This window comes from Ambystoma mexicanum, unplaced genomic scaffold (assembly GCF_040938575.1).
Source record: "Ambystoma mexicanum isolate Mex_15411 unplaced genomic scaffold, UKY_AmexF1_1 Mex_scaf45, whole genome shotgun sequence".
NCBI classification, from domain to species: Eukaryota; Metazoa; Chordata; class Amphibia; order Caudata; family Ambystomatidae; genus Ambystoma; species Ambystoma mexicanum.
In genome coordinates, this window is record NW_027182461.1 from 191,540 (window position 1) to 217,952 (window position 26,413).

The 26,413-nt window shown below is 56.7% G+C and overlaps 3 protein-coding genes across 3 annotated transcripts; all 3 read right to left on the minus strand.

Annotated features, from left to right (window-relative positions):
• Positions 1–7,096: 7,096 nt before the first annotated feature.
• On the minus strand, positions 7,097–7,874 carry LOC138559158 (histone H1-like). Its single transcript, XM_069642723.1, has one exon. It carries the CDS (start codon positions 7,824–7,826, stop codon positions 7,158–7,160), a length of 669 nt encoding a protein of 222 aa, XP_069498824.1. The 5' UTR covers positions 7,827–7,874; the 3' UTR covers positions 7,097–7,157.
• A 7,106-nt stretch (positions 7,875–14,980) lies between these two features.
• Positions 14,981–15,649, minus strand: LOC138559154 (histone H1-like). The gene has a single exon (XM_069642719.1). The coding sequence runs from the start codon at positions 15,647–15,649 to the stop codon at positions 14,981–14,983; it is 669 nt and encodes a 222-aa protein (XP_069498820.1).
• A 7,068-nt stretch (positions 15,650–22,717) lies between these two features.
• On the minus strand, positions 22,718–23,386 carry LOC138559139 (histone H1-like). The gene has a single exon (XM_069642704.1). It carries the CDS (start codon positions 23,384–23,386, stop codon positions 22,718–22,720), a length of 669 nt encoding a protein of 222 aa, XP_069498805.1.
• Between the last annotated feature and the right edge of the window lie 3,027 nt (positions 23,387–26,413).

Consider the following 26,413-nt stretch of genomic DNA (forward strand, 5'->3'; position numbering starts at 1 on the left):
TGTTCTGCAGGAGGACTCGGTCAGCGCGCTCACAGATCAGATCAGATCAGTAATGGGCGGCCCGGCAAGCGGCGTGCATATATAGGGAGGAGCTTCCTTCTGATTGGTCCACAGAAGGGGAGGCAGGTCCCAGCTCACAGCACCGTCCCTGCGAACGACACACTGTGTTTCCTCCGCCTAAATGATCCATTTTTTAATAGCGACACGCATACATTTATGTCATTTTACATGTGTCACCAGGACCGCAACATCTCCCAGCTCTTACACAAAAGTAGCTTCCCCTTGGCAGGGCCTCGGCTCCCTTGCAAGCGTCTTGTAAAGCCGGCATGCCGCCTTCAGCTGCGACAGGAACATGGGCAAACTTTGTTTTCCGCTTCATATTCGACCTCTCTTGCTCACCTCCCACGCATAGCAGCGCGAGCATATCCTTTTTCCCTTCTTTCCCTACGGTGCCTGATCAAGTCTGCTCCCCTCACCGCCCGGGGACCGAAGGAAAAGCGCACCGAAGAGGAAGGAAATAACACAGCTCTGAGAGTGTGTGTTAGCCAAGGCTAGAAACGCCCCTTGAAAATGGACACAGGGCTCCATGCCCAGAGCGGCTCTATGTTTTTGGAGTTCAATCCTGGCGCGCGCCCGCGCGCCTGTGTGTGTGTGAGATTTCTTTTTTTTGTTTTTTGTTTTTACTTTATTAGCTTTAATTCGACAAAAAGGTCATAAAAGCTACACACAGATATCCAAACCACAAATGCAACAACATCGTAATCACTTAGCTCATGAATCACTTCCAATCGGAAAACAAATTCGTCATGTTGCCAGAGGAAGCAAATGAAAGCGGGATCAGCATTTTACCAAAATTGACAGCCAATGCAAATGGGTTTCTCTACCCCAAAGCATTATTCTACTCCCTTAGCCTTTCTCGTGTGTATTTTTCCTTCCCAACTCAAATAACTAGCAGTAGCAAGAACAGCCTCTACGCCTGCAGTGTCCGGGCATATTGCCATGGCATCACCTACTGACCTGCAGGCCGCGCCTTAGAAACAAAGGCTTCAAAAAGCGCTTCCTCAGTGGCTTAGTGGCCGGACAGAGTAATAAGTAATGTTGAACAGTCTCCTCGGGCTCGCCTCAAAGAATACATGATGTTGAAACGGCATTGTTCCATCTATGCCGAAATGCGGCAATTGGCAGAATTCCAATACGGAACTTTAGGTGTAGAGCCCTTTCCCACCCAAGGGAGGCGTAATCCAGGTACTCTTCGCAACCCGCCCGTTTCTAAATTCTAACATATCGGGCCAGCTGTTCCGAGGCCCTGGATTTCCCCAAAATGTCCCCTGCCGGGCCTTTGCCCCTGCTGCACTCTTAATCACTTCCTTGGAAACAGATGTAATCGCTGAGGGATTTGACCAGCACTCCCCCAAACCCAGCAAACCCAAATAGCTTTTCACGTGACCAGCCCACTCTAAAGGACCGCTCCCGTGCTGGGACAAAACATCCACAAGTGCCTGATTTCATGTTTCGTGGGGTTATCCTTGCTTCCAGGGTTCAATTGCTGGGCCCATTTGCTGGCAGCCAGCCTCTGAAACCAGATTGTCTTTGCATTCTACATGCATGCAGGGGCCGTGTTTGCTTGCAGTCACTTTACCCTACATGATCTCGGGCCTTCTGCCCCCTCGTCCCAGTCCATGTCCTTTTCACACAGACACTGGCCTCGACCATGAAGGAGCATGCTCGGGCGTGGCAGGCCGGGCACACGGGGGGGCGTGCCACCCAAAGGTGGAACCTCCAATATGCGGGACAGGAAGGGCAGAAATCAGCGCTTGGGGCACACGCAGGGAGAAGCGTTGGCAGGGACGGCCCTGCCCCGCCTAGGGCTAGGGAGGTGAGCCCGCTCGGCAAGACCCTCCGGCCTAGGGGCCTGGGCAAGTACCGACGTGCTTAAACACAGTAAGAACTGTGAATGGGGAGACACCTCCTACGCCGTGACCGACTCGTGCAGACGGGAGGAGAATCCTCCACACGCAGAGGCGAGCCGCTGTGGATACGTCCTGGAGGGCCCGAGCCAGCGGTTGGCCTAGCCAAAGCGAGACCCGCTAGCTGGAGGCTACAAGGCGGGAGCTCTGACCGAGCAGGTATTAGAGAGTCTTTTTTATTTTGGATGTGTGTTTTCAGACTTTTGAGCACGTGAGACTTTGGAGAATGGTAGAAGAAAATAGTTAAACAAAATTAATATCAAAGAGGCCCCGGGTCAGGAGCGGAGCCAAGACGGGAAGAAAACCGCCTTCCCCGGGGGCGCGACGGCTAGAGAACAGTGGTGGGCCCGGCGCCCAGCGACCGACGCCGAGACTAGGGAACAGGAAGGAGCCAGAGTCCCCGAGCCCCACCCGGCGAGTGCCTGTACCGACCAGACGAGCACAAACAGCGATGCAAACACTCCCAACGTGAGGACGGGAGGGAGGGCTGTAAACGTTGGGGGCAAAGACTGGAGAAGCCGTCCACGGCAGGAGAGGCTGGGAAAATGGACGGCCACAAGACCCAGGTAAGACCGAGCGTGAGAGGGGCTCGAATACTGCATGTCACCGCTGGAGAAGCCGCCAAGCGTGTGAAAGTCTGAAAGAGCGGAACGGGCCCACGACCCAAGCAAAAGAGAGTGAAAGAGATACAAATACTGCATATCACGGCTGGAGAAGCCGCCCAACGTACGACATTCTGAAAGGGGTGGAACGGGCGTGCGAGCCAAGTTAAACAGAGGGGAAGAGATCCAAACACGGTCTACCAAGGCTGGGGTATCCGCCCCAGTACTAGATCCTAAGAGAAGCGAATGGGCACCCGCCCTGTGAACAAAGGAGGGCAATGGATGCGCGTGCTTGTTGCCAAGGCTGGGAAAGCCGACAAATATACGAGATGAATTGGACTGAGAGCCAATAACCCTGCCAAAGAGCCACAGGACTTGACTTTGGGGAGTCCCGGTGCCATAAAGGTGGGATCTGGAGAAGTGTGGGCTGTGCAAATGAGCCCTCTACGAGTCGGGCCAGACAGACGCGCACTTCCGAGGCTATTGTGCAAGCCTCCTTTTCCTTTTAGCGAGGTTTTCTAACGTGGGAGGGCCAGTCAGCAACTAGGAGTGTGGACTCAGGCAGGGCTCTTTCATTCTTGGACTTCGACGGGCGCCCTTTGTTTTTGTTTTAGAAGGCAGGGAACTTCCCTCATAGCGGGAGAGCCGATAGGCGTGTTTCTTTTATCTGAATAAACAAGTCTCCACCAAGACCCACTGTAGTCCGAGTCCATCTTCTGGTTCGCCACAGGGCCTGACCCTTCTGAGTCCGAGTCCATCTTCTGGTTCGCGACAGGGCCTGACCCTTCTGAGGAAGCCTCAGCCCCACTTTGATCTTCCTTTCTCCTCTTCTCATCGCTGGGAGGAGAGGCCTGTCCTTGGGGACACTGGGCTGGGTTTCTGGGAGAAGCAGCAGCAGCAGCAGCAGCAGCAGCTGCAGCAGCCAGCCAGCCAGCCAGCCAGCCAGGCGTTCTGGCCCCTGCCCCGAAAGCCTGACGAACGCCTGACAAACGCCACTGTGCTTTGCCCTTGACGGGCTTTGCCCTTGACGGGCAAAATTCCCAGCAGACCCCACTGGGCACAGCACCTGAGCAAGTTAGAGTGAGGTTTGAGAGAGAGGGCCCTCCGCCTGCCCACCAAAACACTAAAAGGAAAGAAAGGGAAAAAAAAGGGTGAAATGGGCCACTCTGGGTTTCATATCTCGGCCAGGCCTTCCTTTCTTGGAGTCAAACGGTTCATGCATGCCTCCCAGGAACCCTTGCACTTCCCTTAGGGTAATGAGTGGAATCCCCAGACAGGTCCCTCCCCTCATCTGCCACTCTCCCAACACGGTGTACAATGTATCTATCTATCTCAGTGAGAGGGCTTGGCAGTGGCAAAGCAAGGAAGTGAGACGGGCAGCTCTCTGCAGAGGCCAGTGGTAGGTAGGAGTGTGGGGAGGAGGCCATGGTGGGCCTTGACGCTTTGCGTGCCTCACTAACTAACTAACTAACCAGCAACTCTCTGACCAGCATGACGCGCGCAGAGGCCTCCGGCAACGCTCACCCCATTCACACGCTCAGGAGAATGGGTAGAGGGGCAAACTGAGCAGGACACAGACACCTGGCTCTCCCTTCTGGATACACAAACCCCGAGTGCAGTTGCCCCCTTGCGTTAAAGGGCGGCGCTGTGGTCAACCCCGAATGCGTTCAAAGGGTAAATCAATCGGAAAGCCTGCCCCTCGGCGAGAGCGAGAAGCCCTAGCGCACTGGAGGGGATTCGGGCCGGCTTGGCCCCGACCCCGATATGATATGATAGGACATATGGCATTTATAAAGGCGCCTATACACAAGTGTTTCAAGGCGCGACTGGTAGCCAGGCCCATTCTAGGCAAGAGCCAGCGCTCCTCATAGCCACGGGGGCAGAAGGCACAGCCGTGTGAAAGACCTTACCTTCGGCATAGGATTTTGCCTTCTCCTGCAGGTACATTCTGGGCGCAAAGAAAGAATTGTCAAGTAGGACACAAAAACGCCATGTGCTTGCTCTGATCTCTTTCTTCATTCACACACAAGCGACATTCATAAAATCAGTGTGCAAGACTCGCCTGAGGTTTTTTTTCAAGGCGCTGGCTTGCTAGTCAAAACATAAACCTTGCACGCCCCTCTACTTTGGCTCAGGCGGGCCAGAGTATGGTGCTTAAGCAGAGTGCAGATGAGCAGCTCGGTCGGGGAGGGTGTGGGCGGCTCTTAAAAGAGCCTTTGGTGTTGTGGTGTCGGAACGAGAGGTGGGGTCCGGTGGGGGGTGGGGGTCTGCTCAGCCCCCGAATCCGTAGAGGGTGCGTCCCTGGCGCTTCAGGGCATAGACCACATCCATGGCGGTGACCGTCTTCCTCTTGGCGTGCTCGGTGTAGGTGACGGCATCCCGGATCACGTTCTCCAGGAAGACCTTCAGCACGCCCCGGGTCTCCTCGTAGATGAGGCCGGAGATGCGCTTGACTCCGCCACGGCGGGCCAGGCGGCGGATGGCGGGCTTGGTGATGCCCTGGATGTTGTCTCGCAGCACTTTCCTGTGCCTCTTGGCGCCGCCTTTGCCGAGCCCTTTCCCTCCTTTGCCGCGTCCAGACATGCTGACTCTTCTCTTCTTCACAAGCGAGCGGAGAATGACGGGTTCAGCGCCTGAGCCGCTCCTTATATGCACCCATGGCGGACCAGAGGGAGGGCTGCTGGCGGTCGTGCGCAGGGCCGGGTGGGCGGGGAGACGGCAGCGTTTCGAAATGACCGCGCTTACTAGCCGTTGGTCTCTGGGCGGGGTAGCGTAGGTGGGAGAGCCTGCCAAACAAAGAACTCACAGCCAGCTGCCGCTTCTGATGGTTTAGGGGCAGGCACCATGCCGTCGGCGGCATCCCCCGCCTCCCCACTTGCCCCCACGGCGCGTTGCAAACACTGATCAGAAAAGGAGCTGCTTCCAAGCGCTTCAGAGTCAGGGCACCCTGCACTCTCTTCCGAGCACTCAAGAGGACCGCTGACCACGGGCGCAAACCTGGCATGGTGCGTAAATAATGCCTGCGGCTACCGTGGGGGGGGGGGGGGGGGGACCCCGGGTGTGCCCGGCAGGTGAATAAGTAATGCATCTTGGGCATACCTCAAATCCCCCCCTCCGTCACCCAACACTGGAGGGCCTTCCATGCCACGGAAAAGCCCTGTGAACTATGGGGCCAAATGGATGTTTGGCTTTTGCCTCTGAAGCCAAAAGCTCGCCCGAGCTACGAGCGTAGCCAAGCGAAGAGCAGGGGCGGATAGGAGCAGCTCGTCTGTGACAATGTGGCGGCTCTTAAAAGAGCCTTTGTGGTGTTTTCTGCGGTTGTTGCGGTGCTGCCGTGTGCCTCAAGCCCTCTCGCCCCGGATGCGGCGGGCCAGCTGGATGTCCTTGGGCATGATGGTGACCCGCTTGGCGTGGATGGCGCAGAGGTTGGTGTCCTCAAAGAGCCCAACCAGGTAGGCCTCGCTGGCCTCCTGCAGGGCCATGACGGCCGAGCTCTGGAAGCGCAGGTCGGTCTTGAAGTCCTGGGCGATTTCTCGCACCAGGCGCTGGAAGGGCAGCTTTCGGATGAGCAGCTCGGTGGATTTCTGGTAGCGGCGGATCTCCCTCAGAGCCACAGTGCCGGGTCGGTAGCGGTGAGGTTTCTTGACGCCGCCAGTGGCGGGGGCGCTCTTCCGGGCAGCCTTGGTGGCCAGCTGCTTGCGAGGCGCCTTGCCTCCTGTGGACTTGCGGGCGGTCTGCTTAGTACGGGCCATGGCAGCGCTGCTAGATCTGCTTTCTCTCTACGAGATACAATGGCGCTCCTCTGGCGGGGAGCTGGTATATGAAGACCAAGCTCTCCTCTCATTGGCTGAGGCGATAACAGGCGCAGGTTTGAAAAAAGCCCGCGTTGTGCTGTGATTGGTCGCTGTCCGAAGGTATGGCTATGAAGCGGTGACGCAGGAATGGGAAGCCTTCGATTGGCTGGCTGGCCCAACAATAAACAGGAAGCAAAAAGAGATTGCCGTGGGTTGTGCTCAGCCTTTCATGAGTCGCTGTGGACAGATAAAATAGCCCCACCACCCAGCCCTTGCGTGCCCCAATTCAACCTCCCACCAGCCTTCAGACCGGTGGCAAGCGAGAGTGGCAAATCAGCCTCTGAAGTCTGCCCCCCCGCCCCCCGCGCTGACATTTCACACTACCATCATCATCTTTGCCGGCGGCCAGCCCAATGGCAGCGCCTCGAAACACTGCGGTTATGATGAGGGGAGGGGCGGGGGGGGGGAGGAGGAGGAGGAGGAGGAGGAGGTGGCGGGGGGGTTGTGCCAGATCACATGCCTCAACATCTGTGCACACGATGCCCTTATGTCTCAACTGGTGGGGGCTTATAGGTGGGGGCGCACTGGCCACGGTCACGCATGGCGTCCGAAGCGAGTGGAGACTCTCGCCGCGGGGCCCGGTACATGTTGGCTTTCAAACATGCCGTTGTATATCGCAGTACGCGTCTGGCAAGAGGCATGAGCTAGCTCGCTTTTCAGATGCTGTGGGCGGCTCTTAAAAGAGCCTTTGTGTTTTTTTGTGTGTGTTTTTTGAAGGGTCTCGGCGAAAGCCTCTACTTCTTCTTGGGTGCAGCCTTTTTGGGCTTTGCCGCTTTGGGTTTGACGGCCTTGGGCTTCACGACCTTGGCTGGGCTCTTCTTTGCCGCTTTCGCCTTCACGGCTTTGGCTTTTGCGGGGCTCTTGGCGGCCTTCTTGGCTGGAGCAGCTTTGGGCTTTTTAGGGCTCTTGGCTCCTGCTGGTTTCTTCACCTTCTTGGGACTCTTCTTGACTCCGGCGGGAGCCTTTTTGGGTTTCTTGGCAGCACCGGCAGGCTTCTTTGCTGCGGGCGTCTTGCTCTTCACCGCCGCTTTCTTGGCCGCCTTCTCCTTGCCCTGCGACTGCTTCTTGTTGAGCTTGAAGGATCCAGAGGCACCGGTGCCCTTGAGCTGGGCTAGGGCTCCTTTGCTCACCAGGCTCTTGACGGCAAGCTTGACTCTGCTGTTGTTCTTGTCCACGTCGTATCCCTGGGCGCTCAGAGCCTTCTTGATGGCGGGCAGGGAGAGTCCCTTCCTCTCAGTGGAGGCAGCCACGACCTTGACGACGAGGTCGGCCACGCTGGGCCCCGTGGGCTTTTTGGCCTTGGCAGCGCCGGCTGCTTTCTTCTGCGTCGTCTTCTTCTTGGGTGCGGCGGCGGCGGCAGGTTCCGCCGGCGGAGCCACAGCAGCGGGAGCAGTTTCAGCCATTGTTCTGCAGGAGGACTCGGTCAGCGCGCTCACAGATCAGATCAGATCAGTAATGGGCGGCCCGGCAAGCGGCGTGCATATATAGGGAGGAGCTTCCTTCTGATTGGTCCACAGAAGGGGAGGCAGGTCCCAGCTCACAGCACCGTCCCTGCGAACGACACACTGTGTTTCCTCCGCCTAAATGATCCATTTTTTAATAGCGACACGCATACATTTATGTCATTTTACATGTGTCACCAGGACCGCAACATCTCCCAGCTCTTACACAAAAGTAGCTTCCCCTTGGCAGGGCCTCGGCTCCCTTGCAAGCGTCTTGTAAAGCCGGCATGCCGCCTTCAGCTGCGACAGGAACATGGGCAAACTTTGTTTTCCGCTTCATATTCGACCTCTCTTGCTCACCTCCCACGCATAGCAGCGCGAGCATATCCTTTTTCCCTTCTTTCCCTACGGTGCCTGATCAAGTCTGCTCCCCTCACCGCCCGGGGACCGAAGGAAAAGCGCACCGAAGAGGAAGGAAATAACACAGCTCTGAGAGTGTGTGTTAGCCAAGGCTAGAAACGCCCCTTGAAAATGGACACAGGGCTCCATGCCCAGAGCGGCTCTATGTTTTTGGAGTTCAATCCTGGCGCGCGCCCGCGCGCCTGTGTGTGTGTGAGATTTCTTTTTTTTGTTTTTTGTTTTTACTTTATTAGCTTTAATTCGACAAAAAGGTCATAAAAGCTACACACAGATATCCAAACCACAAATGCAACAACATCGTAATCACTTAGCTCATGAATCACTTCCAATCGGAAAACAAATTCGTCATGTTGCCAGAGGAAGCAAATGAAAGCGGGATCAGCATTTTACCAAAATTGACAGCCAATGCAAATGGGTTTCTCTACCCCAAAGCATTATTCTACTCCCTTAGCCTTTCTCGTGTGTATTTTTCCTTCCCAACTCAAATAACTAGCAGTAGCAAGAACAGCCTCTACGCCTGCAGTGTCCGGGCATATTGCCATGGCATCACCTACTGACCTGCAGGCCGCGCCTTAGAAACAAAGGCTTCAAAAAGCGCTTCCTCAGTGGCTTAGTGGCCGGACAGAGTAATAAGTAATGTTGAACAGTCTCCTCGGGCTCGCCTCAAAGAATACATGATGTTGAAACGGCATTGTTCCATCTATGCCGAAATGCGGCAATTGGCAGAATTCCAATACGGAACTTTAGGTGTAGAGCCCTTTCCCACCCAAGGGAGGCGTAATCCAGGTACTCTTCGCAACCCGCCCGTTTCTAAATTCTAACATATCGGGCCAGCTGTTCCGAGGCCCTGGATTTCCCCAAAATGTCCCCTGCCGGGCCTTTGCCCCTGCTGCACTCTTAATCACTTCCTTGGAAACAGATGTAATCGCTGAGGGATTTGACCAGCACTCCCCCAAACCCAGCAAACCCAAATAGCTTTTCACGTGACCAGCCCACTCTAAAGGACCGCTCCCGTGCTGGGACAAAACATCCACAAGTGCCTGATTTCATGTTTCGTGGGGTTATCCTTGCTTCCAGGGTTCAATTGCTGGGCCCATTTGCTGGCAGCCAGCCTCTGAAACCAGATTGTCTTTGCATTCTACATGCATGCAGGGGCCGTGTTTGCTTGCAGTCACTTTACCCTACATGATCTCGGGCCTTCTGCCCCCTCGTCCCAGTCCATGTCCTTTTCACACAGACACTGGCCTCGACCATGAAGGAGCATGCTCGGGCGTGGCAGGCCGGGCACACGGGGGGGCGTGCCACCCAAAGGTGGAACCTCCAATATGCGGGACAGGAAGGGCAGAAATCAGCGCTTGGGGCACACGCAGGGAGAAGCGTTGGCAGGGACGGCCCTGCCCCGCCTAGGGCTAGGGAGGTGAGCCCGCTCGGCAAGACCCTCCGGCCTAGGGGCCTGGGCAAGTACCGACGTGCTTAAACACAGTAAGAACTGTGAATGGGGAGACACCTCCTACGCCGTGACCGACTCGTGCAGACGGGAGGAGAATCCTCCACACGCAGAGGCGAGCCGCTGTGGATACGTCCTGGAGGGCCCGAGCCAGCGGTTGGCCTAGCCAAAGCGAGACCCGCTAGCTGGAGGCTACAAGGCGGGAGCTCTGACCGAGCAGGTATTAGAGAGTCTTTTTTATTTTGGATGTGTGTTTTCAGACTTTTGAGCACGTGAGACTTTGGAGAATGGTAGAAGAAAATAGTTAAACAAAATTAATATCAAAGAGGCCCCGGGTCAGGAGCGGAGCCAAGACGGGAAGAAAACCGCCTTCCCCGGGGGCGCGACGGCTAGAGAACAGTGGTGGGCCCGGCGCCCAGCGACCGACGCCGAGACTAGGGAACAGGAAGGAGCCAGAGTCCCCGAGCCCCACCCGGCGAGTGCCTGTACCGACCAGACGAGCACAAACAGCGATGCAAACACTCCCAACGTGAGGACGGGAGGGAGGGCTGTAAACGTTGGGGGCAAAGACTGGAGAAGCCGTCCACGGCAGGAGAGGCTGGGAAAATGGACGGCCACAAGACCCAGGTAAGACCGAGCGTGAGAGGGGCTCGAATACTGCATGTCACCGCTGGAGAAGCCGCCAAGCGTGTGAAAGTCTGAAAGAGCGGAACGGGCCCACGACCCAAGCAAAAGAGAGTGAAAGAGATACAAATACTGCATATCACGGCTGGAGAAGCCGCCCAACGTACGACATTCTGAAAGGGGTGGAACGGGCGTGCGAGCCAAGTTAAACAGAGGGGAAGAGATCCAAACACGGTCTACCAAGGCTGGGGTATCCGCCCCAGTACTAGATCCTAAGAGAAGCGAATGGGCACCCGCCCTGTGAACAAAGGAGGGCAATGGATGCGCGTGCTTGTTGCCAAGGCTGGGAAAGCCGACAAATATACGAGATGAATTGGACTGAGAGCCAATAACCCTGCCAAAGAGCCACAGGACTTGACTTTGGGGAGTCCCGGTGCCATAAAGGTGGGATCTGGAGAAGTGTGGGCTGTGCAAATGAGCCCTCTACGAGTCGGGCCAGACAGACGCGCACTTCCGAGGCTATTGTGCAAGCCTCCTTTTCCTTTTAGCGAGGTTTTCTAACGTGGGAGGGCCAGTCAGCAACTAGGAGTGTGGACTCAGGCAGGGCTCTTTCATTCTTGGACTTCGACGGGCGCCCTTTGTTTTTGTTTTAGAAGGCAGGGAACTTCCCTCATAGCGGGAGAGCCGATAGGCGTGTTTCTTTTATCTGAATAAACAAGTCTCCACCAAGACCCACTGTAGTCCGAGTCCATCTTCTGGTTCGCCACAGGGCCTGACCCTTCTGAGTCCGAGTCCATCTTCTGGTTCGCGACAGGGCCTGACCCTTCTGAGGAAGCCTCAGCCCCACTTTGATCTTCCTTTCTCCTCTTCTCATCGCTGGGAGGAGAGGCCTGTCCTTGGGGACACTGGGCTGGGTTTCTGGGAGAAGCAGCAGCAGCAGCAGCAGCAGCAGCTGCAGCAGCCAGCCAGCCAGCCAGCCAGCCAGGCGTTCTGGCCCCTGCCCCGAAAGCCTGACGAACGCCTGACAAACGCCACTGTGCTTTGCCCTTGACGGGCTTTGCCCTTGACGGGCAAAATTCCCAGCAGACCCCACTGGGCACAGCACCTGAGCAAGTTAGAGTGAGGTTTGAGAGAGAGGGCCCTCCGCCTGCCCACCAAAACACTAAAAGGAAAGAAAGGGAAAAAAAAGGGTGAAATGGGCCACTCTGGGTTTCATATCTCGGCCAGGCCTTCCTTTCTTGGAGTCAAACGGTTCATGCATGCCTCCCAGGAACCCTTGCACTTCCCTTAGGGTAATGAGTGGAATCCCCAGACAGGTCCCTCCCCTCATCTGCCACTCTCCCAACACGGTGTACAATGTATCTATCTATCTCAGTGAGAGGGCTTGGCAGTGGCAAAGCAAGGAAGTGAGACGGGCAGCTCTCTGCAGAGGCCAGTGGTAGGTAGGAGTGTGGGGAGGAGGCCATGGTGGGCCTTGACGCTTTGCGTGCCTCACTAACTAACTAACTAACCAGCAACTCTCTGACCAGCATGACGCGCGCAGAGGCCTCCGGCAACGCTCACCCCATTCACACGCTCAGGAGAATGGGTAGAGGGGCAAACTGAGCAGGACACAGACACCTGGCTCTCCCTTCTGGATACACAAACCCCGAGTGCAGTTGCCCCCTTGCGTTAAAGGGCGGCGCTGTGGTCAACCCCGAATGCGTTCAAAGGGTAAATCAATCGGAAAGCCTGCCCCTCGGCGAGAGCGAGAAGCCCTAGCGCACTGGAGGGGATTCGGGCCGGCTTGGCCCCGACCCCGATATGATATGATAGGACATATGGCATTTATAAAGGCGCCTATACACAAGTGTTTCAAGGCGCGACTGGTAGCCAGGCCCATTCTAGGCAAGAGCCAGCGCTCCTCATAGCCACGGGGGCAGAAGGCACAGCCGTGTGAAAGACCTTACCTTCGGCATAGGATTTTGCCTTCTCCTGCAGGTACATTCTGGGCGCAAAGAAAGAATTGTCAAGTAGGACACAAAAACGCCATGTGCTTGCTCTGATCTCTTTCTTCATTCACACACAAGCGACATTCATAAAATCAGTGTGCAAGACTCGCCTGAGGTTTTTTTTCAAGGCGCTGGCTTGCTAGTCAAAACATAAACCTTGCACGCCCCTCTACTTTGGCTCAGGCGGGCCAGAGTATGGTGCTTAAGCAGAGTGCAGATGAGCAGCTCGGTCGGGGAGGGTGTGGGCGGCTCTTAAAAGAGCCTTTGGTGTTGTGGTGTCGGAACGAGAGGTGGGGTCCGGTGGGGGGTGGGGGTCTGCTCAGCCCCCGAATCCGTAGAGGGTGCGTCCCTGGCGCTTCAGGGCATAGACCACATCCATGGCGGTGACCGTCTTCCTCTTGGCGTGCTCGGTGTAGGTGACGGCATCCCGGATCACGTTCTCCAGGAAGACCTTCAGCACGCCCCGGGTCTCCTCGTAGATGAGGCCGGAGATGCGCTTGACTCCGCCACGGCGGGCCAGGCGGCGGATGGCGGGCTTGGTGATGCCCTGGATGTTGTCTCGCAGCACTTTCCTGTGCCTCTTGGCGCCGCCTTTGCCGAGCCCTTTCCCTCCTTTGCCGCGTCCAGACATGCTGACTCTTCTCTTCTTCACAAGCGAGCGGAGAATGACGGGTTCAGCGCCTGAGCCGCTCCTTATATGCACCCATGGCGGACCAGAGGGAGGGCTGCTGGCGGTCGTGCGCAGGGCCGGGTGGGCGGGGAGACGGCAGCGTTTCGAAATGACCGCGCTTACTAGCCGTTGGTCTCTGGGCGGGGTAGCGTAGGTGGGAGAGCCTGCCAAACAAAGAACTCACAGCCAGCTGCCGCTTCTGATGGTTTAGGGGCAGGCACCATGCCGTCGGCGGCATCCCCCGCCTCCCCACTTGCCCCCACGGCGCGTTGCAAACACTGATCAGAAAAGGAGCTGCTTCCAAGCGCTTCAGAGTCAGGGCACCCTGCACTCTCTTCCGAGCACTCAAGAGGACCGCTGACCACGGGCGCAAACCTGGCATGGTGCGTAAATAATGCCTGCGGCTACCGTGGGGGGGGGGGGGGGGGGACCCCGGGTGTGCCCGGCAGGTGAATAAGTAATGCATCTTGGGCATACCTCAAATCCCCCCCTCCGTCACCCAACACTGGAGGGCCTTCCATGCCACGGAAAAGCCCTGTGAACTATGGGGCCAAATGGATGTTTGGCTTTTGCCTCTGAAGCCAAAAGCTCGCCCGAGCTACGAGCGTAGCCAAGCGAAGAGCAGGGGCGGATAGGAGCAGCTCGTCTGTGACAATGTGGCGGCTCTTAAAAGAGCCTTTGTGGTGTTTTCTGCGGTTGTTGCGGTGCTGCCGTGTGCCTCAAGCCCTCTCGCCCCGGATGCGGCGGGCCAGCTGGATGTCCTTGGGCATGATGGTGACCCGCTTGGCGTGGATGGCGCAGAGGTTGGTGTCCTCAAAGAGCCCAACCAGGTAGGCCTCGCTGGCCTCCTGCAGGGCCATGACGGCCGAGCTCTGGAAGCGCAGGTCGGTCTTGAAGTCCTGGGCGATTTCTCGCACCAGGCGCTGGAAGGGCAGCTTTCGGATGAGCAGCTCGGTGGATTTCTGGTAGCGGCGGATCTCCCTCAGAGCCACAGTGCCGGGTCGGTAGCGGTGAGGTTTCTTGACGCCGCCAGTGGCGGGGGCGCTCTTCCGGGCAGCCTTGGTGGCCAGCTGCTTGCGAGGCGCCTTGCCTCCTGTGGACTTGCGGGCGGTCTGCTTAGTACGGGCCATGGCAGCGCTGCTAGATCTGCTTTCTCTCTACGAGATACAATGGCGCTCCTCTGGCGGGGAGCTGGTATATGAAGACCAAGCTCTCCTCTCATTGGCTGAGGCGATAACAGGCGCAGGTTTGAAAAAAGCCCGCGTTGTGCTGTGATTGGTCGCTGTCCGAAGGTATGGCTATGAAGCGGTGACGCAGGAATGGGAAGCCTTCGATTGGCTGGCTGGCCCAACAATAAACAGGAAGCAAAAAGAGATTGCCGTGGGTTGTGCTCAGCCTTTCATGAGTCGCTGTGGACAGATAAAATAGCCCCACCACCCAGCCCTTGCGTGCCCCAATTCAACCTCCCACCAGCCTTCAGACCGGTGGCAAGCGAGAGTGGCAAATCAGCCTCTGAAGTCTGCCCCCCCGCCCCCCGCGCTGACATTTCACACTACCATCATCATCTTTGCCGGCGGCCAGCCCAATGGCAGCGCCTCGAAACACTGCGGTTATGATGAGGGGAGGGGCGGGGGGGGGGAGGAGGAGGAGGAGGAGGAGGTGGCGGGGGGGTTGTGCCAGATCACATGCCTCAACATCTGTGCACACGATGCCCTTATGTCTCAACTGGTGGGGGCTTATAGGTGGGGGCGCACTGGCCACGGTCACGCATGGCGTCCGAAGCGAGTGGAGACTCTCGCCGCGGGGCCCGGTACATGTTGGCTTTCAAACATGCCGTTGTATATCGCAGTACGCGTCTGGCAAGAGGCATGAGCTAGCTCGCTTTTCAGATGCTGTGGGCGGCTCTTAAAAGAGCCTTTGTGTTTTTTTGTGTGTGTTTTTTGAAGGGTCTCGGCGAAAGCCTCTACTTCTTCTTGGGTGCAGCCTTTTTGGGCTTTGCCGCTTTGGGTTTGACGGCCTTGGGCTTCACGACCTTGGCTGGGCTCTTCTTTGCCGCTTTCGCCTTCACGGCTTTGGCTTTTGCGGGGCTCTTGGCGGCCTTCTTGGCTGGAGCAGCTTTGGGCTTTTTAGGGCTCTTGGCTCCTGCTGGTTTCTTCACCTTCTTGGGACTCTTCTTGACTCCGGCGGGAGCCTTTTTGGGTTTCTTGGCAGCACCGGCAGGCTTCTTTGCTGCGGGCGTCTTGCTCTTCACCGCCGCTTTCTTGGCCGCCTTCTCCTTGCCCTGCGACTGCTTCTTGTTGAGCTTGAAGGATCCAGAGGCACCGGTGCCCTTGAGCTGGGCTAGGGCTCCTTTGCTCACCAGGCTCTTGACGGCAAGCTTGACTCTGCTGTTGTTCTTGTCCACGTCGTATCCCTGGGCGCTCAGAGCCTTCTTGATGGCGGGCAGGGAGAGTCCCTTCCTCTCAGTGGAGGCAGCCACGACCTTGACGACGAGGTCGGCCACGCTGGGCCCCGTGGGCTTTTTGGCCTTGGCAGCGCCGGCTGCTTTCTTCTGCGTCGTCTTCTTCTTGGGTGCGGCGGCGGCGGCAGGTTCCGCCGGCGGAGCCACAGCAGCGGGAGCAGTTTCAGCCATTGTTCTGCAGGAGGACTCGGTCAGCGCGCTCACAGATCAGATCAGATCAGTAATGGGCGGCCCGGCAAGCGGCGTGCATATATAGGGAGGAGCTTCCTTCTGATTGGTCCACAGAAGGGGAGGCAGGTCCCAGCTCACAGCACCGTCCCTGCGAACGACACACTGTGTTTCCTCCGCCTAAATGATCCATTTTTTAATAGCGACACGCATACATTTATGTCATTTTACATGTGTCACCAGGACCGCAACATCTCCCAGCTCTTACACAAAAGTAGCTTCCCCTTGGCAGGGCCTCGGCTCCCTTGCAAGCGTCTTGTAAAGCCGGCATGCCGCCTTCAGCTGCGACAGGAACATGGGCAAACTTTGTTTTCCGCTTCATATTCGACCTCTCTTGCTCACCTCCCACGCATAGCAGCGCGAGCATATCCTTTTTCCCTTCTTTCCCTACGGTGCCTGATCAAGTCTGCTCCCCTCACCGCCCGGGGACCGAAGGAAAAGCGCACCGAAGAGGAAGGAAATAACACAGCTCTGAGAGTGTGTGTTAGCCAAGGCTAGAAACGCCCCTTGAAAATGGACACAGGGCTCCATGCCCAGAGCGGCTCTATGTTTTTGGAGTTCAATCCTGGCGCGCGCCCGCGCGCCTGTGTGTGTGTGAGATTTCTTTTTTTTGTTTTTTGTTTTTACTTTATTAGCTTTAATTCGACAAAAAGGTCATAAAAGCTACACACAGATATCCAAACCACAAATGCAACAACATCGTAATCACTTAGCTCATGAATCACTTCCAATCGGAAAACAAATTCGTCATGTTGCCAGAGGAAGCAAATGAAAGCGGGATCAGCATTTTACCAAAATTGACAGCCAATGCAAATGGGTTTCTCTACCCCAAAGCATTATTCTACTCCCTTAGCCTTTCTCGTGTGTATTTTTCCTTCCCAACTCAAATAACTAGCAGTAGCAAGAACAGCCTCTACGCCTGCAGTGTCCGGGCATATTGCCATGGCATCACCTACTGACCTGCAGGCCGCGCCTTAGAAACAAAGGCTTCAAAAAGCGCTTCCTCAGTGGCTTAGTGGCCGGACAGAGTAATAAGTAATGTTGAACAGTCTCCTCGGGCTCGCCTCAAAGAATACATGATGTTGAAACGGCATTGTTCCATCTATGCCGAAATGCGGCAATTGGCAGAATTCCAATACGGAACTTTAGGTGTAGAGCCCTTTCCCACCCAAGGGAGGCGTAATCCAGGTACTCTTCGCAACCCGCCCGTTTCTAAATTCTAACATATCGGGCCAGCTGTTCCGAGGCCCTGGATTTCCCCAAAATGTCCCCTGCCGGGCCTTTGCCCCTGCTGCACTCTTAATCACTTCCTTGGAAACAGATGTAATCGCTGAGGGATTTGACCAGCACTCCCCCAAACCCAGCAAACCCAAATAGCTTTTCACGTGACCAGCCCACTCTAAAGGACCGCTCCCGTGCTGGGACAAAACATCCACAAGTGCCTGATTTCATGTTTCGTGGGGTTATCCTTGCTTCCAGGGTTCAATTGCTGGGCCCATTTGCTGGCAGCCAGCCTCTGAAACCAGATTGTCTTTGCATTCTACATGCATGCAGGGGCCGTGTTTGCTTGCAGTCACTTTACCCTACATGATCTCGGGCCTTCTGCCCCCTCGTCCCAGTCCATGTCCTTTTCACACAGACACTGGCCTCGACCATGAAGGAGCATGCTCGGGCGTGGCAGGCCGGGCACACGGGGGGGCGTGCCACCCAAAGGTGGAACCTCCAATATGCGGGACAGGAAGGGCAGAAATCAGCGCTTGGGGCACACGCAGGGAGAAGCGTTGGCAGGGACGGCCCTGCCCCGCCTAGGGCTAGGGAGGTGAGCCCGCTCGGCAAGACCCTCCGGCCTAGGGGCCTGGGCAAGTACCGACGTGCTTAAACACAGTAAGAACTGTGAATGGGGAGACACCTCCTACGCCGTGACCGACTCGTGCAGACGGGAGGAGAATCCTCCACACGCAGAGGCGAGCCGCTGTGGATACGTCCTGGAGGGCCCGAGCCAGCGGTTGGCCTAGCCAAAGCGAGACCCGCTAGCTGGAGGCTACAAGGCGGGAGCTCTGACCGAGCAGGTATTAGAGAGTCTTTTTTATTTTGGATGTGTGTTTTCAGACTTTTGAGCACGTGAGACTTTGGAGAATGGTAGAAGAAAATAGTTAAACAAAATTAATATCAAAGAGGCCCCGGGTCAGGAGCGGAGCCAAGACGGGAAGAAAACCGCCTTCCCCGGGGGCGCGACGGCTAGAGAACAGTGGTGGGCCCGGCGCCCAGCGACCGACGCCGAGACTAGGGAACAGGAAGGAGCCAGAGTCCCCGAGCCCCACCCGGCGAGTGCCTGTACCGACCAGACGAGCACAAACAGCGATGCAAACACTCCCAACGTGAGGACGGGAGGGAGGGCTGTAAACGTTGGGGGCAAAGACTGGAGAAGCCGTCCACGGCAGGAGAGGCTGGGAAAATGGACGGCCACAAGACCCAGGTAAGACCGAGCGTGAGAGGGGCTCGAATACTGCATGTCACCGCTGGAGAAGCCGCCAAGCGTGTGAAAGTCTGAAAGAGCGGAACGGGCCCACGACCCAAGCAAAAGAGAGTGAAAGAGATACAAATACTGCATATCACGGCTGGAGAAGCCGCCCAACGTACGACATTCTGAAAGGGGTGGAACGGGCGTGCGAGCCAAGTTAAACAGAGGGGAAGAGATCCAAACACGGTCTACCAAGGCTGGGGTATCCGCCCCAGTACTAGATCCTAAGAGAAGCGAATGGGCACCCGCCCTGTGAACAAAGGAGGGCAATGGATGCGCGTGCTTGTTGCCAAGGCTGGGAAAGCCGACAAATATACGAGATGAATTGGACTGAGAGCCAATAACCCTGCCAAAGAGCCACAGGACTTGACTTTGGGGAGTCCCGGTGCCATAAAGGTGGGATCTGGAGAAGTGTGGGCTGTGCAAATGAGCCCTCTACGAGTCGGGCCAGACAGACGCGCACTTCCGAGGCTATTGTGCAAGCCTCCTTTTCCTTTTAGCGAGGTTTTCTAACGTGGGAGGGCCAGTCAGCAACTAGGAGTGTGGACTCAGGCAGGGCTCTTTCATTCTTGGACTTCGACGGGCGCCCTTTGTTTTTGTTTTAGAAGGCAGGGAACTTCCCTCATAGCGGGAGAGCCGATAGGCGTGTTTCTTTTATCTGAATAAACAAGTCTCCACCAAGACCCACTGTAGTCCGAGTCCATCTTCTGGTTCGCCACAGGGCCTGACCCTTCTGAGGAAGCCTCAGCCCCACTTTGATCTTCCTTTCTCCTCTTCTCATCGCTGGGAGGAGAGGCCTGTCCTTGGGGACACTGGGCTGGGTTTCTGGGAGAAGCAGCAGCAGCAGCAGCAGCAGCAGCTGCAGCAGCCAGCCAGCCAGGCGTTCTGGCCCCTGCCCCGAAAGCCTGACGAACGCCTGACAAACGCCACTGTGCTTTGCCCTTGACGGGCAAAATTCCCAGCAGACCCCACTGGGCACAGCACCTGAGCAAGTTAGAGTGAGGTTTGAGAGAGAGGGCCCTCCGCCTGCCCACCAAAACACTAAAAGGAAAGAAAGGGAAAAAAAAGGGTGAAATGGGCCACTCTGGGTTTCATATCTCGGCCAGGCCTTCCTTTCTTGGAGTCAAACGGTTCATGCATGCCTCCCAGGAACCCTTGCACTTCCCTTAGGGTAATGAGTGGAATCCCCAGACAGGTCCCTCCCCTCATCTGCCACTCTCCCAACATGGTGTACAATGTATCTATCTATCTCAGTGAGAGGGCTTGGCAGTGGCAAAGCAAGGAAGTGAGACGGGCAGCTCTCTGCAGAGGCCAGTGGTAGGTAGGAGTGTGGGGAGGAGGCCATGGTGGGCCTTGACGCTTTGCGTGCCTCACTAACTAACTAACTAACCAGCAACTCTCTGACCAGCATGACGCGCGCAGAGGCCTCCGGCAACGCTCACCCCATTCACACGCTCAGGAGAATGGGTAGAGGGGCAAACTGAGCAGGACACAGACACCTGGCTCTCCCTTCTGGATACACAAACCCCGAGTGCAGTTGCCCCCTTGCGTTAAAGGGCGGCGCTGTGGTCAACCCCGAATGCGTTCAAAGGGTAAATCAATCGGAAAGCCTGCCCCTCGGCGAGAGCGAGAAGCCCTAGCGCACTGGAGGGGATTCGGGCCGGCTTGGCCCCGACCCCGATATGATATGATAGGACATATGGCATTTATAAAGGCGCCTATACACAAGTGTTTCAAGGCGCGACTGGTAGCCAGGCCCATTCTAGGCAAGAGCCAGCGCTCCTCATAGCCACGGGGGCAGAAGGCACAGCCGTGTGAAAGACCTTACCTTCGGCATAGGATTTTGCCTTCTCCTGCAGGTACATTCTGGGCGCAAAGAAAGAATTGTCAAGTAGGACACAAAAACGCCATGTGCTTGCTCTGATCTCTTTCTTCATTCACACACAAGCGACATTCATAAAATCAGTGTGCAAGACTCGCCTGAGGTTTTTTTTCAAGGCGCTGGCTTGCTAGTCAAAACATAAACCTTGCACGCCCCTCTACTTTGGCTCAGGCGGGCCAGAGTATGGTGCTTAAGCAGAGTGCAGATGAGCAGCTCGGTCGGGGAGGGTGTGGGCGGCTCTTAAAAGAGCCTTTGGTGTTGTGGTGTCCGAACGAGAGGTGGGGTCCGGTGGGGGGTGGGGGTCTGCTCAGCCCCCGAATCCGTAGAGGGTGCGTCCCTGGCGCTTCAGGGCATAGACCACATCCATGGCGGTGACCGTCTTCCTCTTGGCGTGCTCGGTGTAGGTGACGGCATCCCGGATCACGTTCTCCAGGAAGACCTTCAGCACGCCCCGGGTCTCCTCGTAGATGAGGCCGGAGATGCGCTTGACTCCGCCACGGCGGGCCAGGCGGCGGATGGCGGGCTTGGTGATGCCCTGGATGTTGTCTCGCAGCACTTTCCTGTGCCTCTTGGCGCCGCCTTTGCCGAGCCCTTTCCCTCCTTTGCCGCGTCCAGACATGCTGACTCTTCTCTTCTTCACAAGCGAGCGGAGAATGACGGGTTCAGCGCCTGAGCCGCTCCTTATATGCACCCATGGCGGACCAGAGGGAGGGCTGCTGGCGGTCGTGCGCAGGGCCGGGTGGGCGGGGAGACGGCAGCGTTTCGAAATGACCGCGCTTACTAGCCGTTGGTCTCTGGGCGGGGTAGCGTAGGTGGGAGAGCCTGCCAAACAAAGAACTCACAGCCAGCTGCCGCTTCTGATGGTTTAGGGGCAGGCACCATGCCGTCGGCGGCATCCCCCGCCTCCCCACTTGCCCCCACGGCGCGTTGCAAACACTGATCAGAAAAGGAGCTGCTTCCAAGCGCTTCAGAGTCAGGGCACCCTGCACTCTCTTCCGAGCACTCAAGAGGACCGCTGACCACGGGCGCAAACCTGGCATGGTGCGTAAATAATGCCTGCGGCTACCGTGGGGGGGGGGGACCCCGGGTGTGCCCGGCAGGTGAATAAGTAATGCATCTTGGGCATACCTCAAATCCCCCCCTCCGTCACCCAACACTGGAGGGCCTTCCATGCCACGGAAAAGCCCTGTGAACTATGGGGCCAAATGGATGTTTGGCTTTTGCCTCTGAAGCCAAAAGCTCGCCCGAGCTACGAGCGTAGCCAAGCGAAGAGCAGGGGCGGATAGGAGCAGCTCGTCTGTGACAATGTGGCGGCTCTTAAAAGAGCCTTTGTGGTGTTTTCTGCGGTTGTTGCGGTGCTGCCGTGTGCCTCAAGCCCTCTCGCCCCGGATGCGGCGGGCCAGCTGGATGTCCTTGGGCATGATGGTGACCCGCTTGGCGTGGATGGCGCAGAGGTTGGTGTCCTCAAAGAGCCCAACCAGGTAGGCCTCGCTGGCCTCCTGCAGGGCCATGACGGCCGAGCTCTGGAAGCGCAGGTCGGTCTTGAAGTCCTGGGCGATTTCTCGCACCAGGCGCTGGAAGGGCAGCTTTCGGATGAGCAGCTCGGTGGATTTCTGGTAGCGGCGGATCTCCCTCAGAGCCACAGTGCCGGGTCGGTAGCGGTGAGGTTTCTTGACGCCGCCAGTGGCGGGGGCGCTCTTCCGGGCAGCCTTGGTGGCCAGCTGCTTGCGAGGCGCCTTGCCTCCTGTGGACTTGCGGGCGGTCTGCTTAGTACGGGCCATGGCAGCGCTGCTAGATCTGCTTTCTCTCTACGAGATACAATGGCGCTCCTCTGGCGGGGAGCTGGTATATGAAGACCAAGCTCTCCTCTCATTGGCTGAGGCGATAACAGGCGCAGGTTTGAAAAAAGCCCGCGTTGTGCTGTGATTGGTCGCTGTCCGAAGGTATGGCTATGAAGCGGTGACGCAGGAATGGGAAGCCTTCGATTGGCTGGCTGGCCCAACAATAAACAGGAAGCAAAAAGAGATTGCCGTGGGTTGTGCTCAGCCTTTCATGAGTCGCTGTGGACAGATAAAATAGCCCCACCACCCAGCCCTTGCGTGCCCCAATTCAACCTCCCACCAGCCTTCAGACCGGTGGCAAGCGAGAGTGGCAAATCAGCCTCTGAAGTCTGCCCCCCCGCCCCCCGCGCTGACATTTCACACTACCATCATCATCTTTGCCGGCGGCCAGCCCAATGGCAGCGCCTCGAAACACTGCGGTTATGATGAGGGGAGGGGCGGGGGGGGGGAGGAGGAGGAGGAGGTGGCGGGGGGGTTGTGCCAGATCACATGCCTCAACATCTGTGCACACGATGCCCTTATGTCTCAACTGGTGGGGGCTTATAGGTGGGGGCGCACTGGCCACGGTCACGCATGGCGTCCGAAGCGAGTGGAGACTCTCGCCGCGGGGCCCGGTACATGTTGGCTTTCAAACATGCCGTTGTATATCGCAGTACGCGTCTGGCAAGAGGCATGAGCTAGCTCGCTTTTCAGATGCTGTGGGCGGCTCTTAAAAGAGCCTTTGTGTTTTTTTGTGTGTGTTTTTTGAAGGGTCTCGGCGAAAGCCTCTACTTCTTCTTGGGTGCAGCCTTTTTGGGCTTTGCCGCTTTGGGTTTGACGGCCTTGGGCTTCACGACCTTGGCTGGGCTCTTCTTTGCCGCTTTCGCCTTCACGGCTTTGGCTTTTGCGGGGCTCTTGGCGGCCTTCTTGGCTGGAGCAGCTTTGGGCTTTTTAGGGCTCTTGGCTCCTGCTGGTTTCTTCACCTTCTTGGGACTCTTCTTGACTCCGGCGGGAGCCTTTTTGGGTTTCTTGGCAGCACCGGCAGGCTTCTTTGCTGCGGGCGTCTTGCTCTTCACCGCCGCTTTCTTGGCCGCCTTCTCCTTGCCCTGCGACTGCTTCTTGTTGAGCTTGAAGGATCCAGAGGCACCGGTGCCCTTGAGCTGGGCTAGGGCTCCTTTGCTCACCAGGCTCTTGACGGCAAGCTTGACTCTGCTGTTGTTCTTGTCCACGTCGTATCCCTGGGCGCTCAGAGCCTTCTTGATGGCGGGCAGGGAGAGTCCCTTCCTCTCAGTGGAGGCAGCCACGACCTTGACGACGAGGTCGGCCACGCTGGGCCCCGTGGGCTTTTTGGCCTTGGCAGCGCCGGCTGCTTTCTTCTGCGTCGTCTTCTTCTTGGGTGCGGCGGCGGCGGCAGGTTCCGCCGGCGGAGCCACAGCAGCGGGAGCAGTTTCAGCCATTGTTCTGCAGGAGGACTCGGTCAGCGCGCTCACAGATCAGATCAGATCAGTAATGGGCGGCCCGGCAAGCGGCGTGCATATATAGGGAGGAGCTTCCTTCTGATTGGTCCACAGAAGGGGAGGCAGGTCCCAGCTCACAGCACCGTCCCTGCGAACGACACACTGTGTTTCCTCCGCCTAAATGATCCATTTTTTAATAGCGACACGCATACATTTATGTCATTTTACATGTGTCACCAGGACCGCAACATCTCCCAGCTCTTACACAAAAGTAGCTTCCCCTTGGCAGGGCCTCGGCTCCCTTGCAAGCGTCTTGTAAAGCCGGCATGCCGCCTTCAGCTGCGACAGGAACATGGGCAAACTTTGTTTTCCGCTTCATATTCGACCTCTCTTGCTCACCTCCCACGCATAGCAGCGCGAGCATATCCTTTTTCCCTTCTTTCCCTACGGTGCCTGATCAAGTCTGCTCCCCTCACCGCCCGGGGACCGAAGGAAAAGCGCACCGAAGAGGAAGGAAATAACACAGCTCTGAGAGTGTGTGTTAGCCAAGGCTAGAAACGCCCCTTGAAAATGGACACAGGGCTCCATGCCCAGAGCGGCTCTATGTTTTTGGAGTTCAATCCTGGCGCGCGCCCGCGCGCCTGTGTGTGTGTGAGATTTCTTTTTTTTGTTTTTTGTTTTTACTTTATTAGCTTTAATTCGACAAAAAGGTCATAAAAGCTACACACAGATATCCAAACCACAAATGCAACAACATCGTAATCACTTAGCTCATGAATCACTTCCAATCGGAAAACAAATTCGTCATGTTGCCAGAGGAAGCAAATGAAAGCGGGATCAGCATTTTACCAAAATTGACAGCCAATGCAAATGGGTTTCTCTACCCCAAAGCATTATTCTACTCCCTTAGCCTTTCTCGTGTGTATTTTTCCTTCCCAACTCAAATAACTAGCAGTAGCAAGAACAGCCTCTACGCCTGCAGTGTCCGGGCATATTGCCATGGCATCACCTACTGACCTGCAGGCCGCGCCTTAGAAACAAAGGCTTCAAAAAGCGCTTCCTCAGTGGCTTAGTGGCCGGACAGAGTAATAAGTAATGTTGAACAGTCTCCTCGGGCTCGCCTCAAAGAATACATGATGTTGAAACGGCATTGTTCCATCTATGCCGAAATGCGGCAATTGGCAGAATTCCAATACGGAACTTTAGGTGTAGAGCCCTTTCCCACCCAAGGGAGGCGTAATCCAGGTACTCTTCGCAACCCGCCCGTTTCTAAATTCTAACATATCGGGCCAGCTGTTCCGAGGCCCTGGATTTCCCCAAAATGTCCCCTGCCGGGCCTTTGCCCCTGCTGCACTCTTAATCACTTCCTTGGAAACAGATGTAATCGCTGAGGGATTTGACCAGCACTCCCCCAAACCCAGCAAACCCAAATAGCTTTTCACGTGACCAGCCCACTCTAAAGGACCGCTCCCGTGCTGGGACAAAACATCCACAAGTGCCTGATTTCATGTTTCGTGGGGTTATCCTTGCTTCCAGGGTTCAATTGCTGGGCCCATTTGCTGGCAGCCAGCCTCTGAAACCAGATTGTCTTTGCATTCTACATGCATGCAGGGGCCGTGTTTGCTTGCAGTCACTTTACCCTACATGATCTCGGGCCTTCTGCCCCCTCGTCCCAGTCCATGTCCTTTTCACACAGACACTGGCCTCGACCATGAAGGAGCATGCTCGGGCGTGGCAGGCCGGGCACACGGGGGGGCGTGCCACCCAAAGGTGGAACCTCCAATATGCGGGACAGGAAGGGCAGAAATCAGCGCTTGGGGCACACGCAGGGAGAAGCGTTGGCAGGGACGGCCCTGCCCCGCCTAGGGCTAGGGAGGTGAGCCCGCTCGGCAAGACCCTCCGGCCTAGGGGCCTGGGCAAGTACCGACGTGCTTAAACACAGTAAGAACTGTGAATGGGGAGACACCTCCTACGCCGTGACCGACTCGTGCAGACGGGAGGAGAATCCTCCACACGCAGAGGCGAGCCGCTGTGGATACGTCCTGGAGGGCCCGAGCCAGCGGTTGGCCTAGCCAAAGCGAGACCCGCTAGCTGGAGGCTACAAGGCGGGAGCTCTGACCGAGCAGGTATTAGAGAGTCTTTTTTATTTTGGATGTGTGTTTTCAGACTTTTGAGCACGTGAGACTTTGGAGAATGGTAGAAGAAAATAGTTAAACAAAATTAATATCAAAGAGGCCCCGGGTCAGGAGCGGAGCCAAGACGGGAAGAAAACCGCCTTCCCCGGGGGCGCGACGGCTAGAGAACAGTGGTGGGCCCGGCGCCCAGCGACCGACGCCGAGACTAGGGAACAGGAAGGAGCCAGAGTCCCCGAGCCCCACCCGGCGAGTGCCTGTACCGACCAGACGAGCACAAACAGCGATGCAAACACTCCCAACGTGAGGACGGGAGGGAGGGCTGTAAACGTTGGGGGCAAAGACTGGAGAAGCCGTCCACGGCAGGAGAGGCTGGGAAAATGGACGGCCACAAGACCCAGGTAAGACCGAGCGTGAGAGGGGCTCGAATACTGCATGTCACCGCTGGAGAAGCCGCCAAGCGTGTGAAAGTCTGAAAGAGCGGAACGGGCCCACGACCCAAGCAAAAGAGAGTGAAAGAGATACAAATACTGCATATCACGGCTGGAGAAGCCGCCCAACGTACGACATTCTGAAAGGGGTGGAACGGGCGTGCGAGCCAAGTTAAACAGAGGGGAAGAGATCCAAACACGGTCTACCAAGGCTGGGGTATCCGCCCCAGTACTAGATCCTAAGAGAAGCGAATGGGCACCCGCCCTGTGAACAAAGGAGGGCAATGGATGCGCGTGCTTGTGGCCAAGGCTGGGAAAGCCGACAAATATACGAGATGAATTGGACTGAGAGCCAATAACCCTGCCAAAGAGCCACAGGACTTGACTTTGGGGAGTCCCGGTGCCATAAAGGTGGGATCTGGAGAAGTGTGGGCTGTGCAAATGAGCCCTCTACGAGTCGGGCC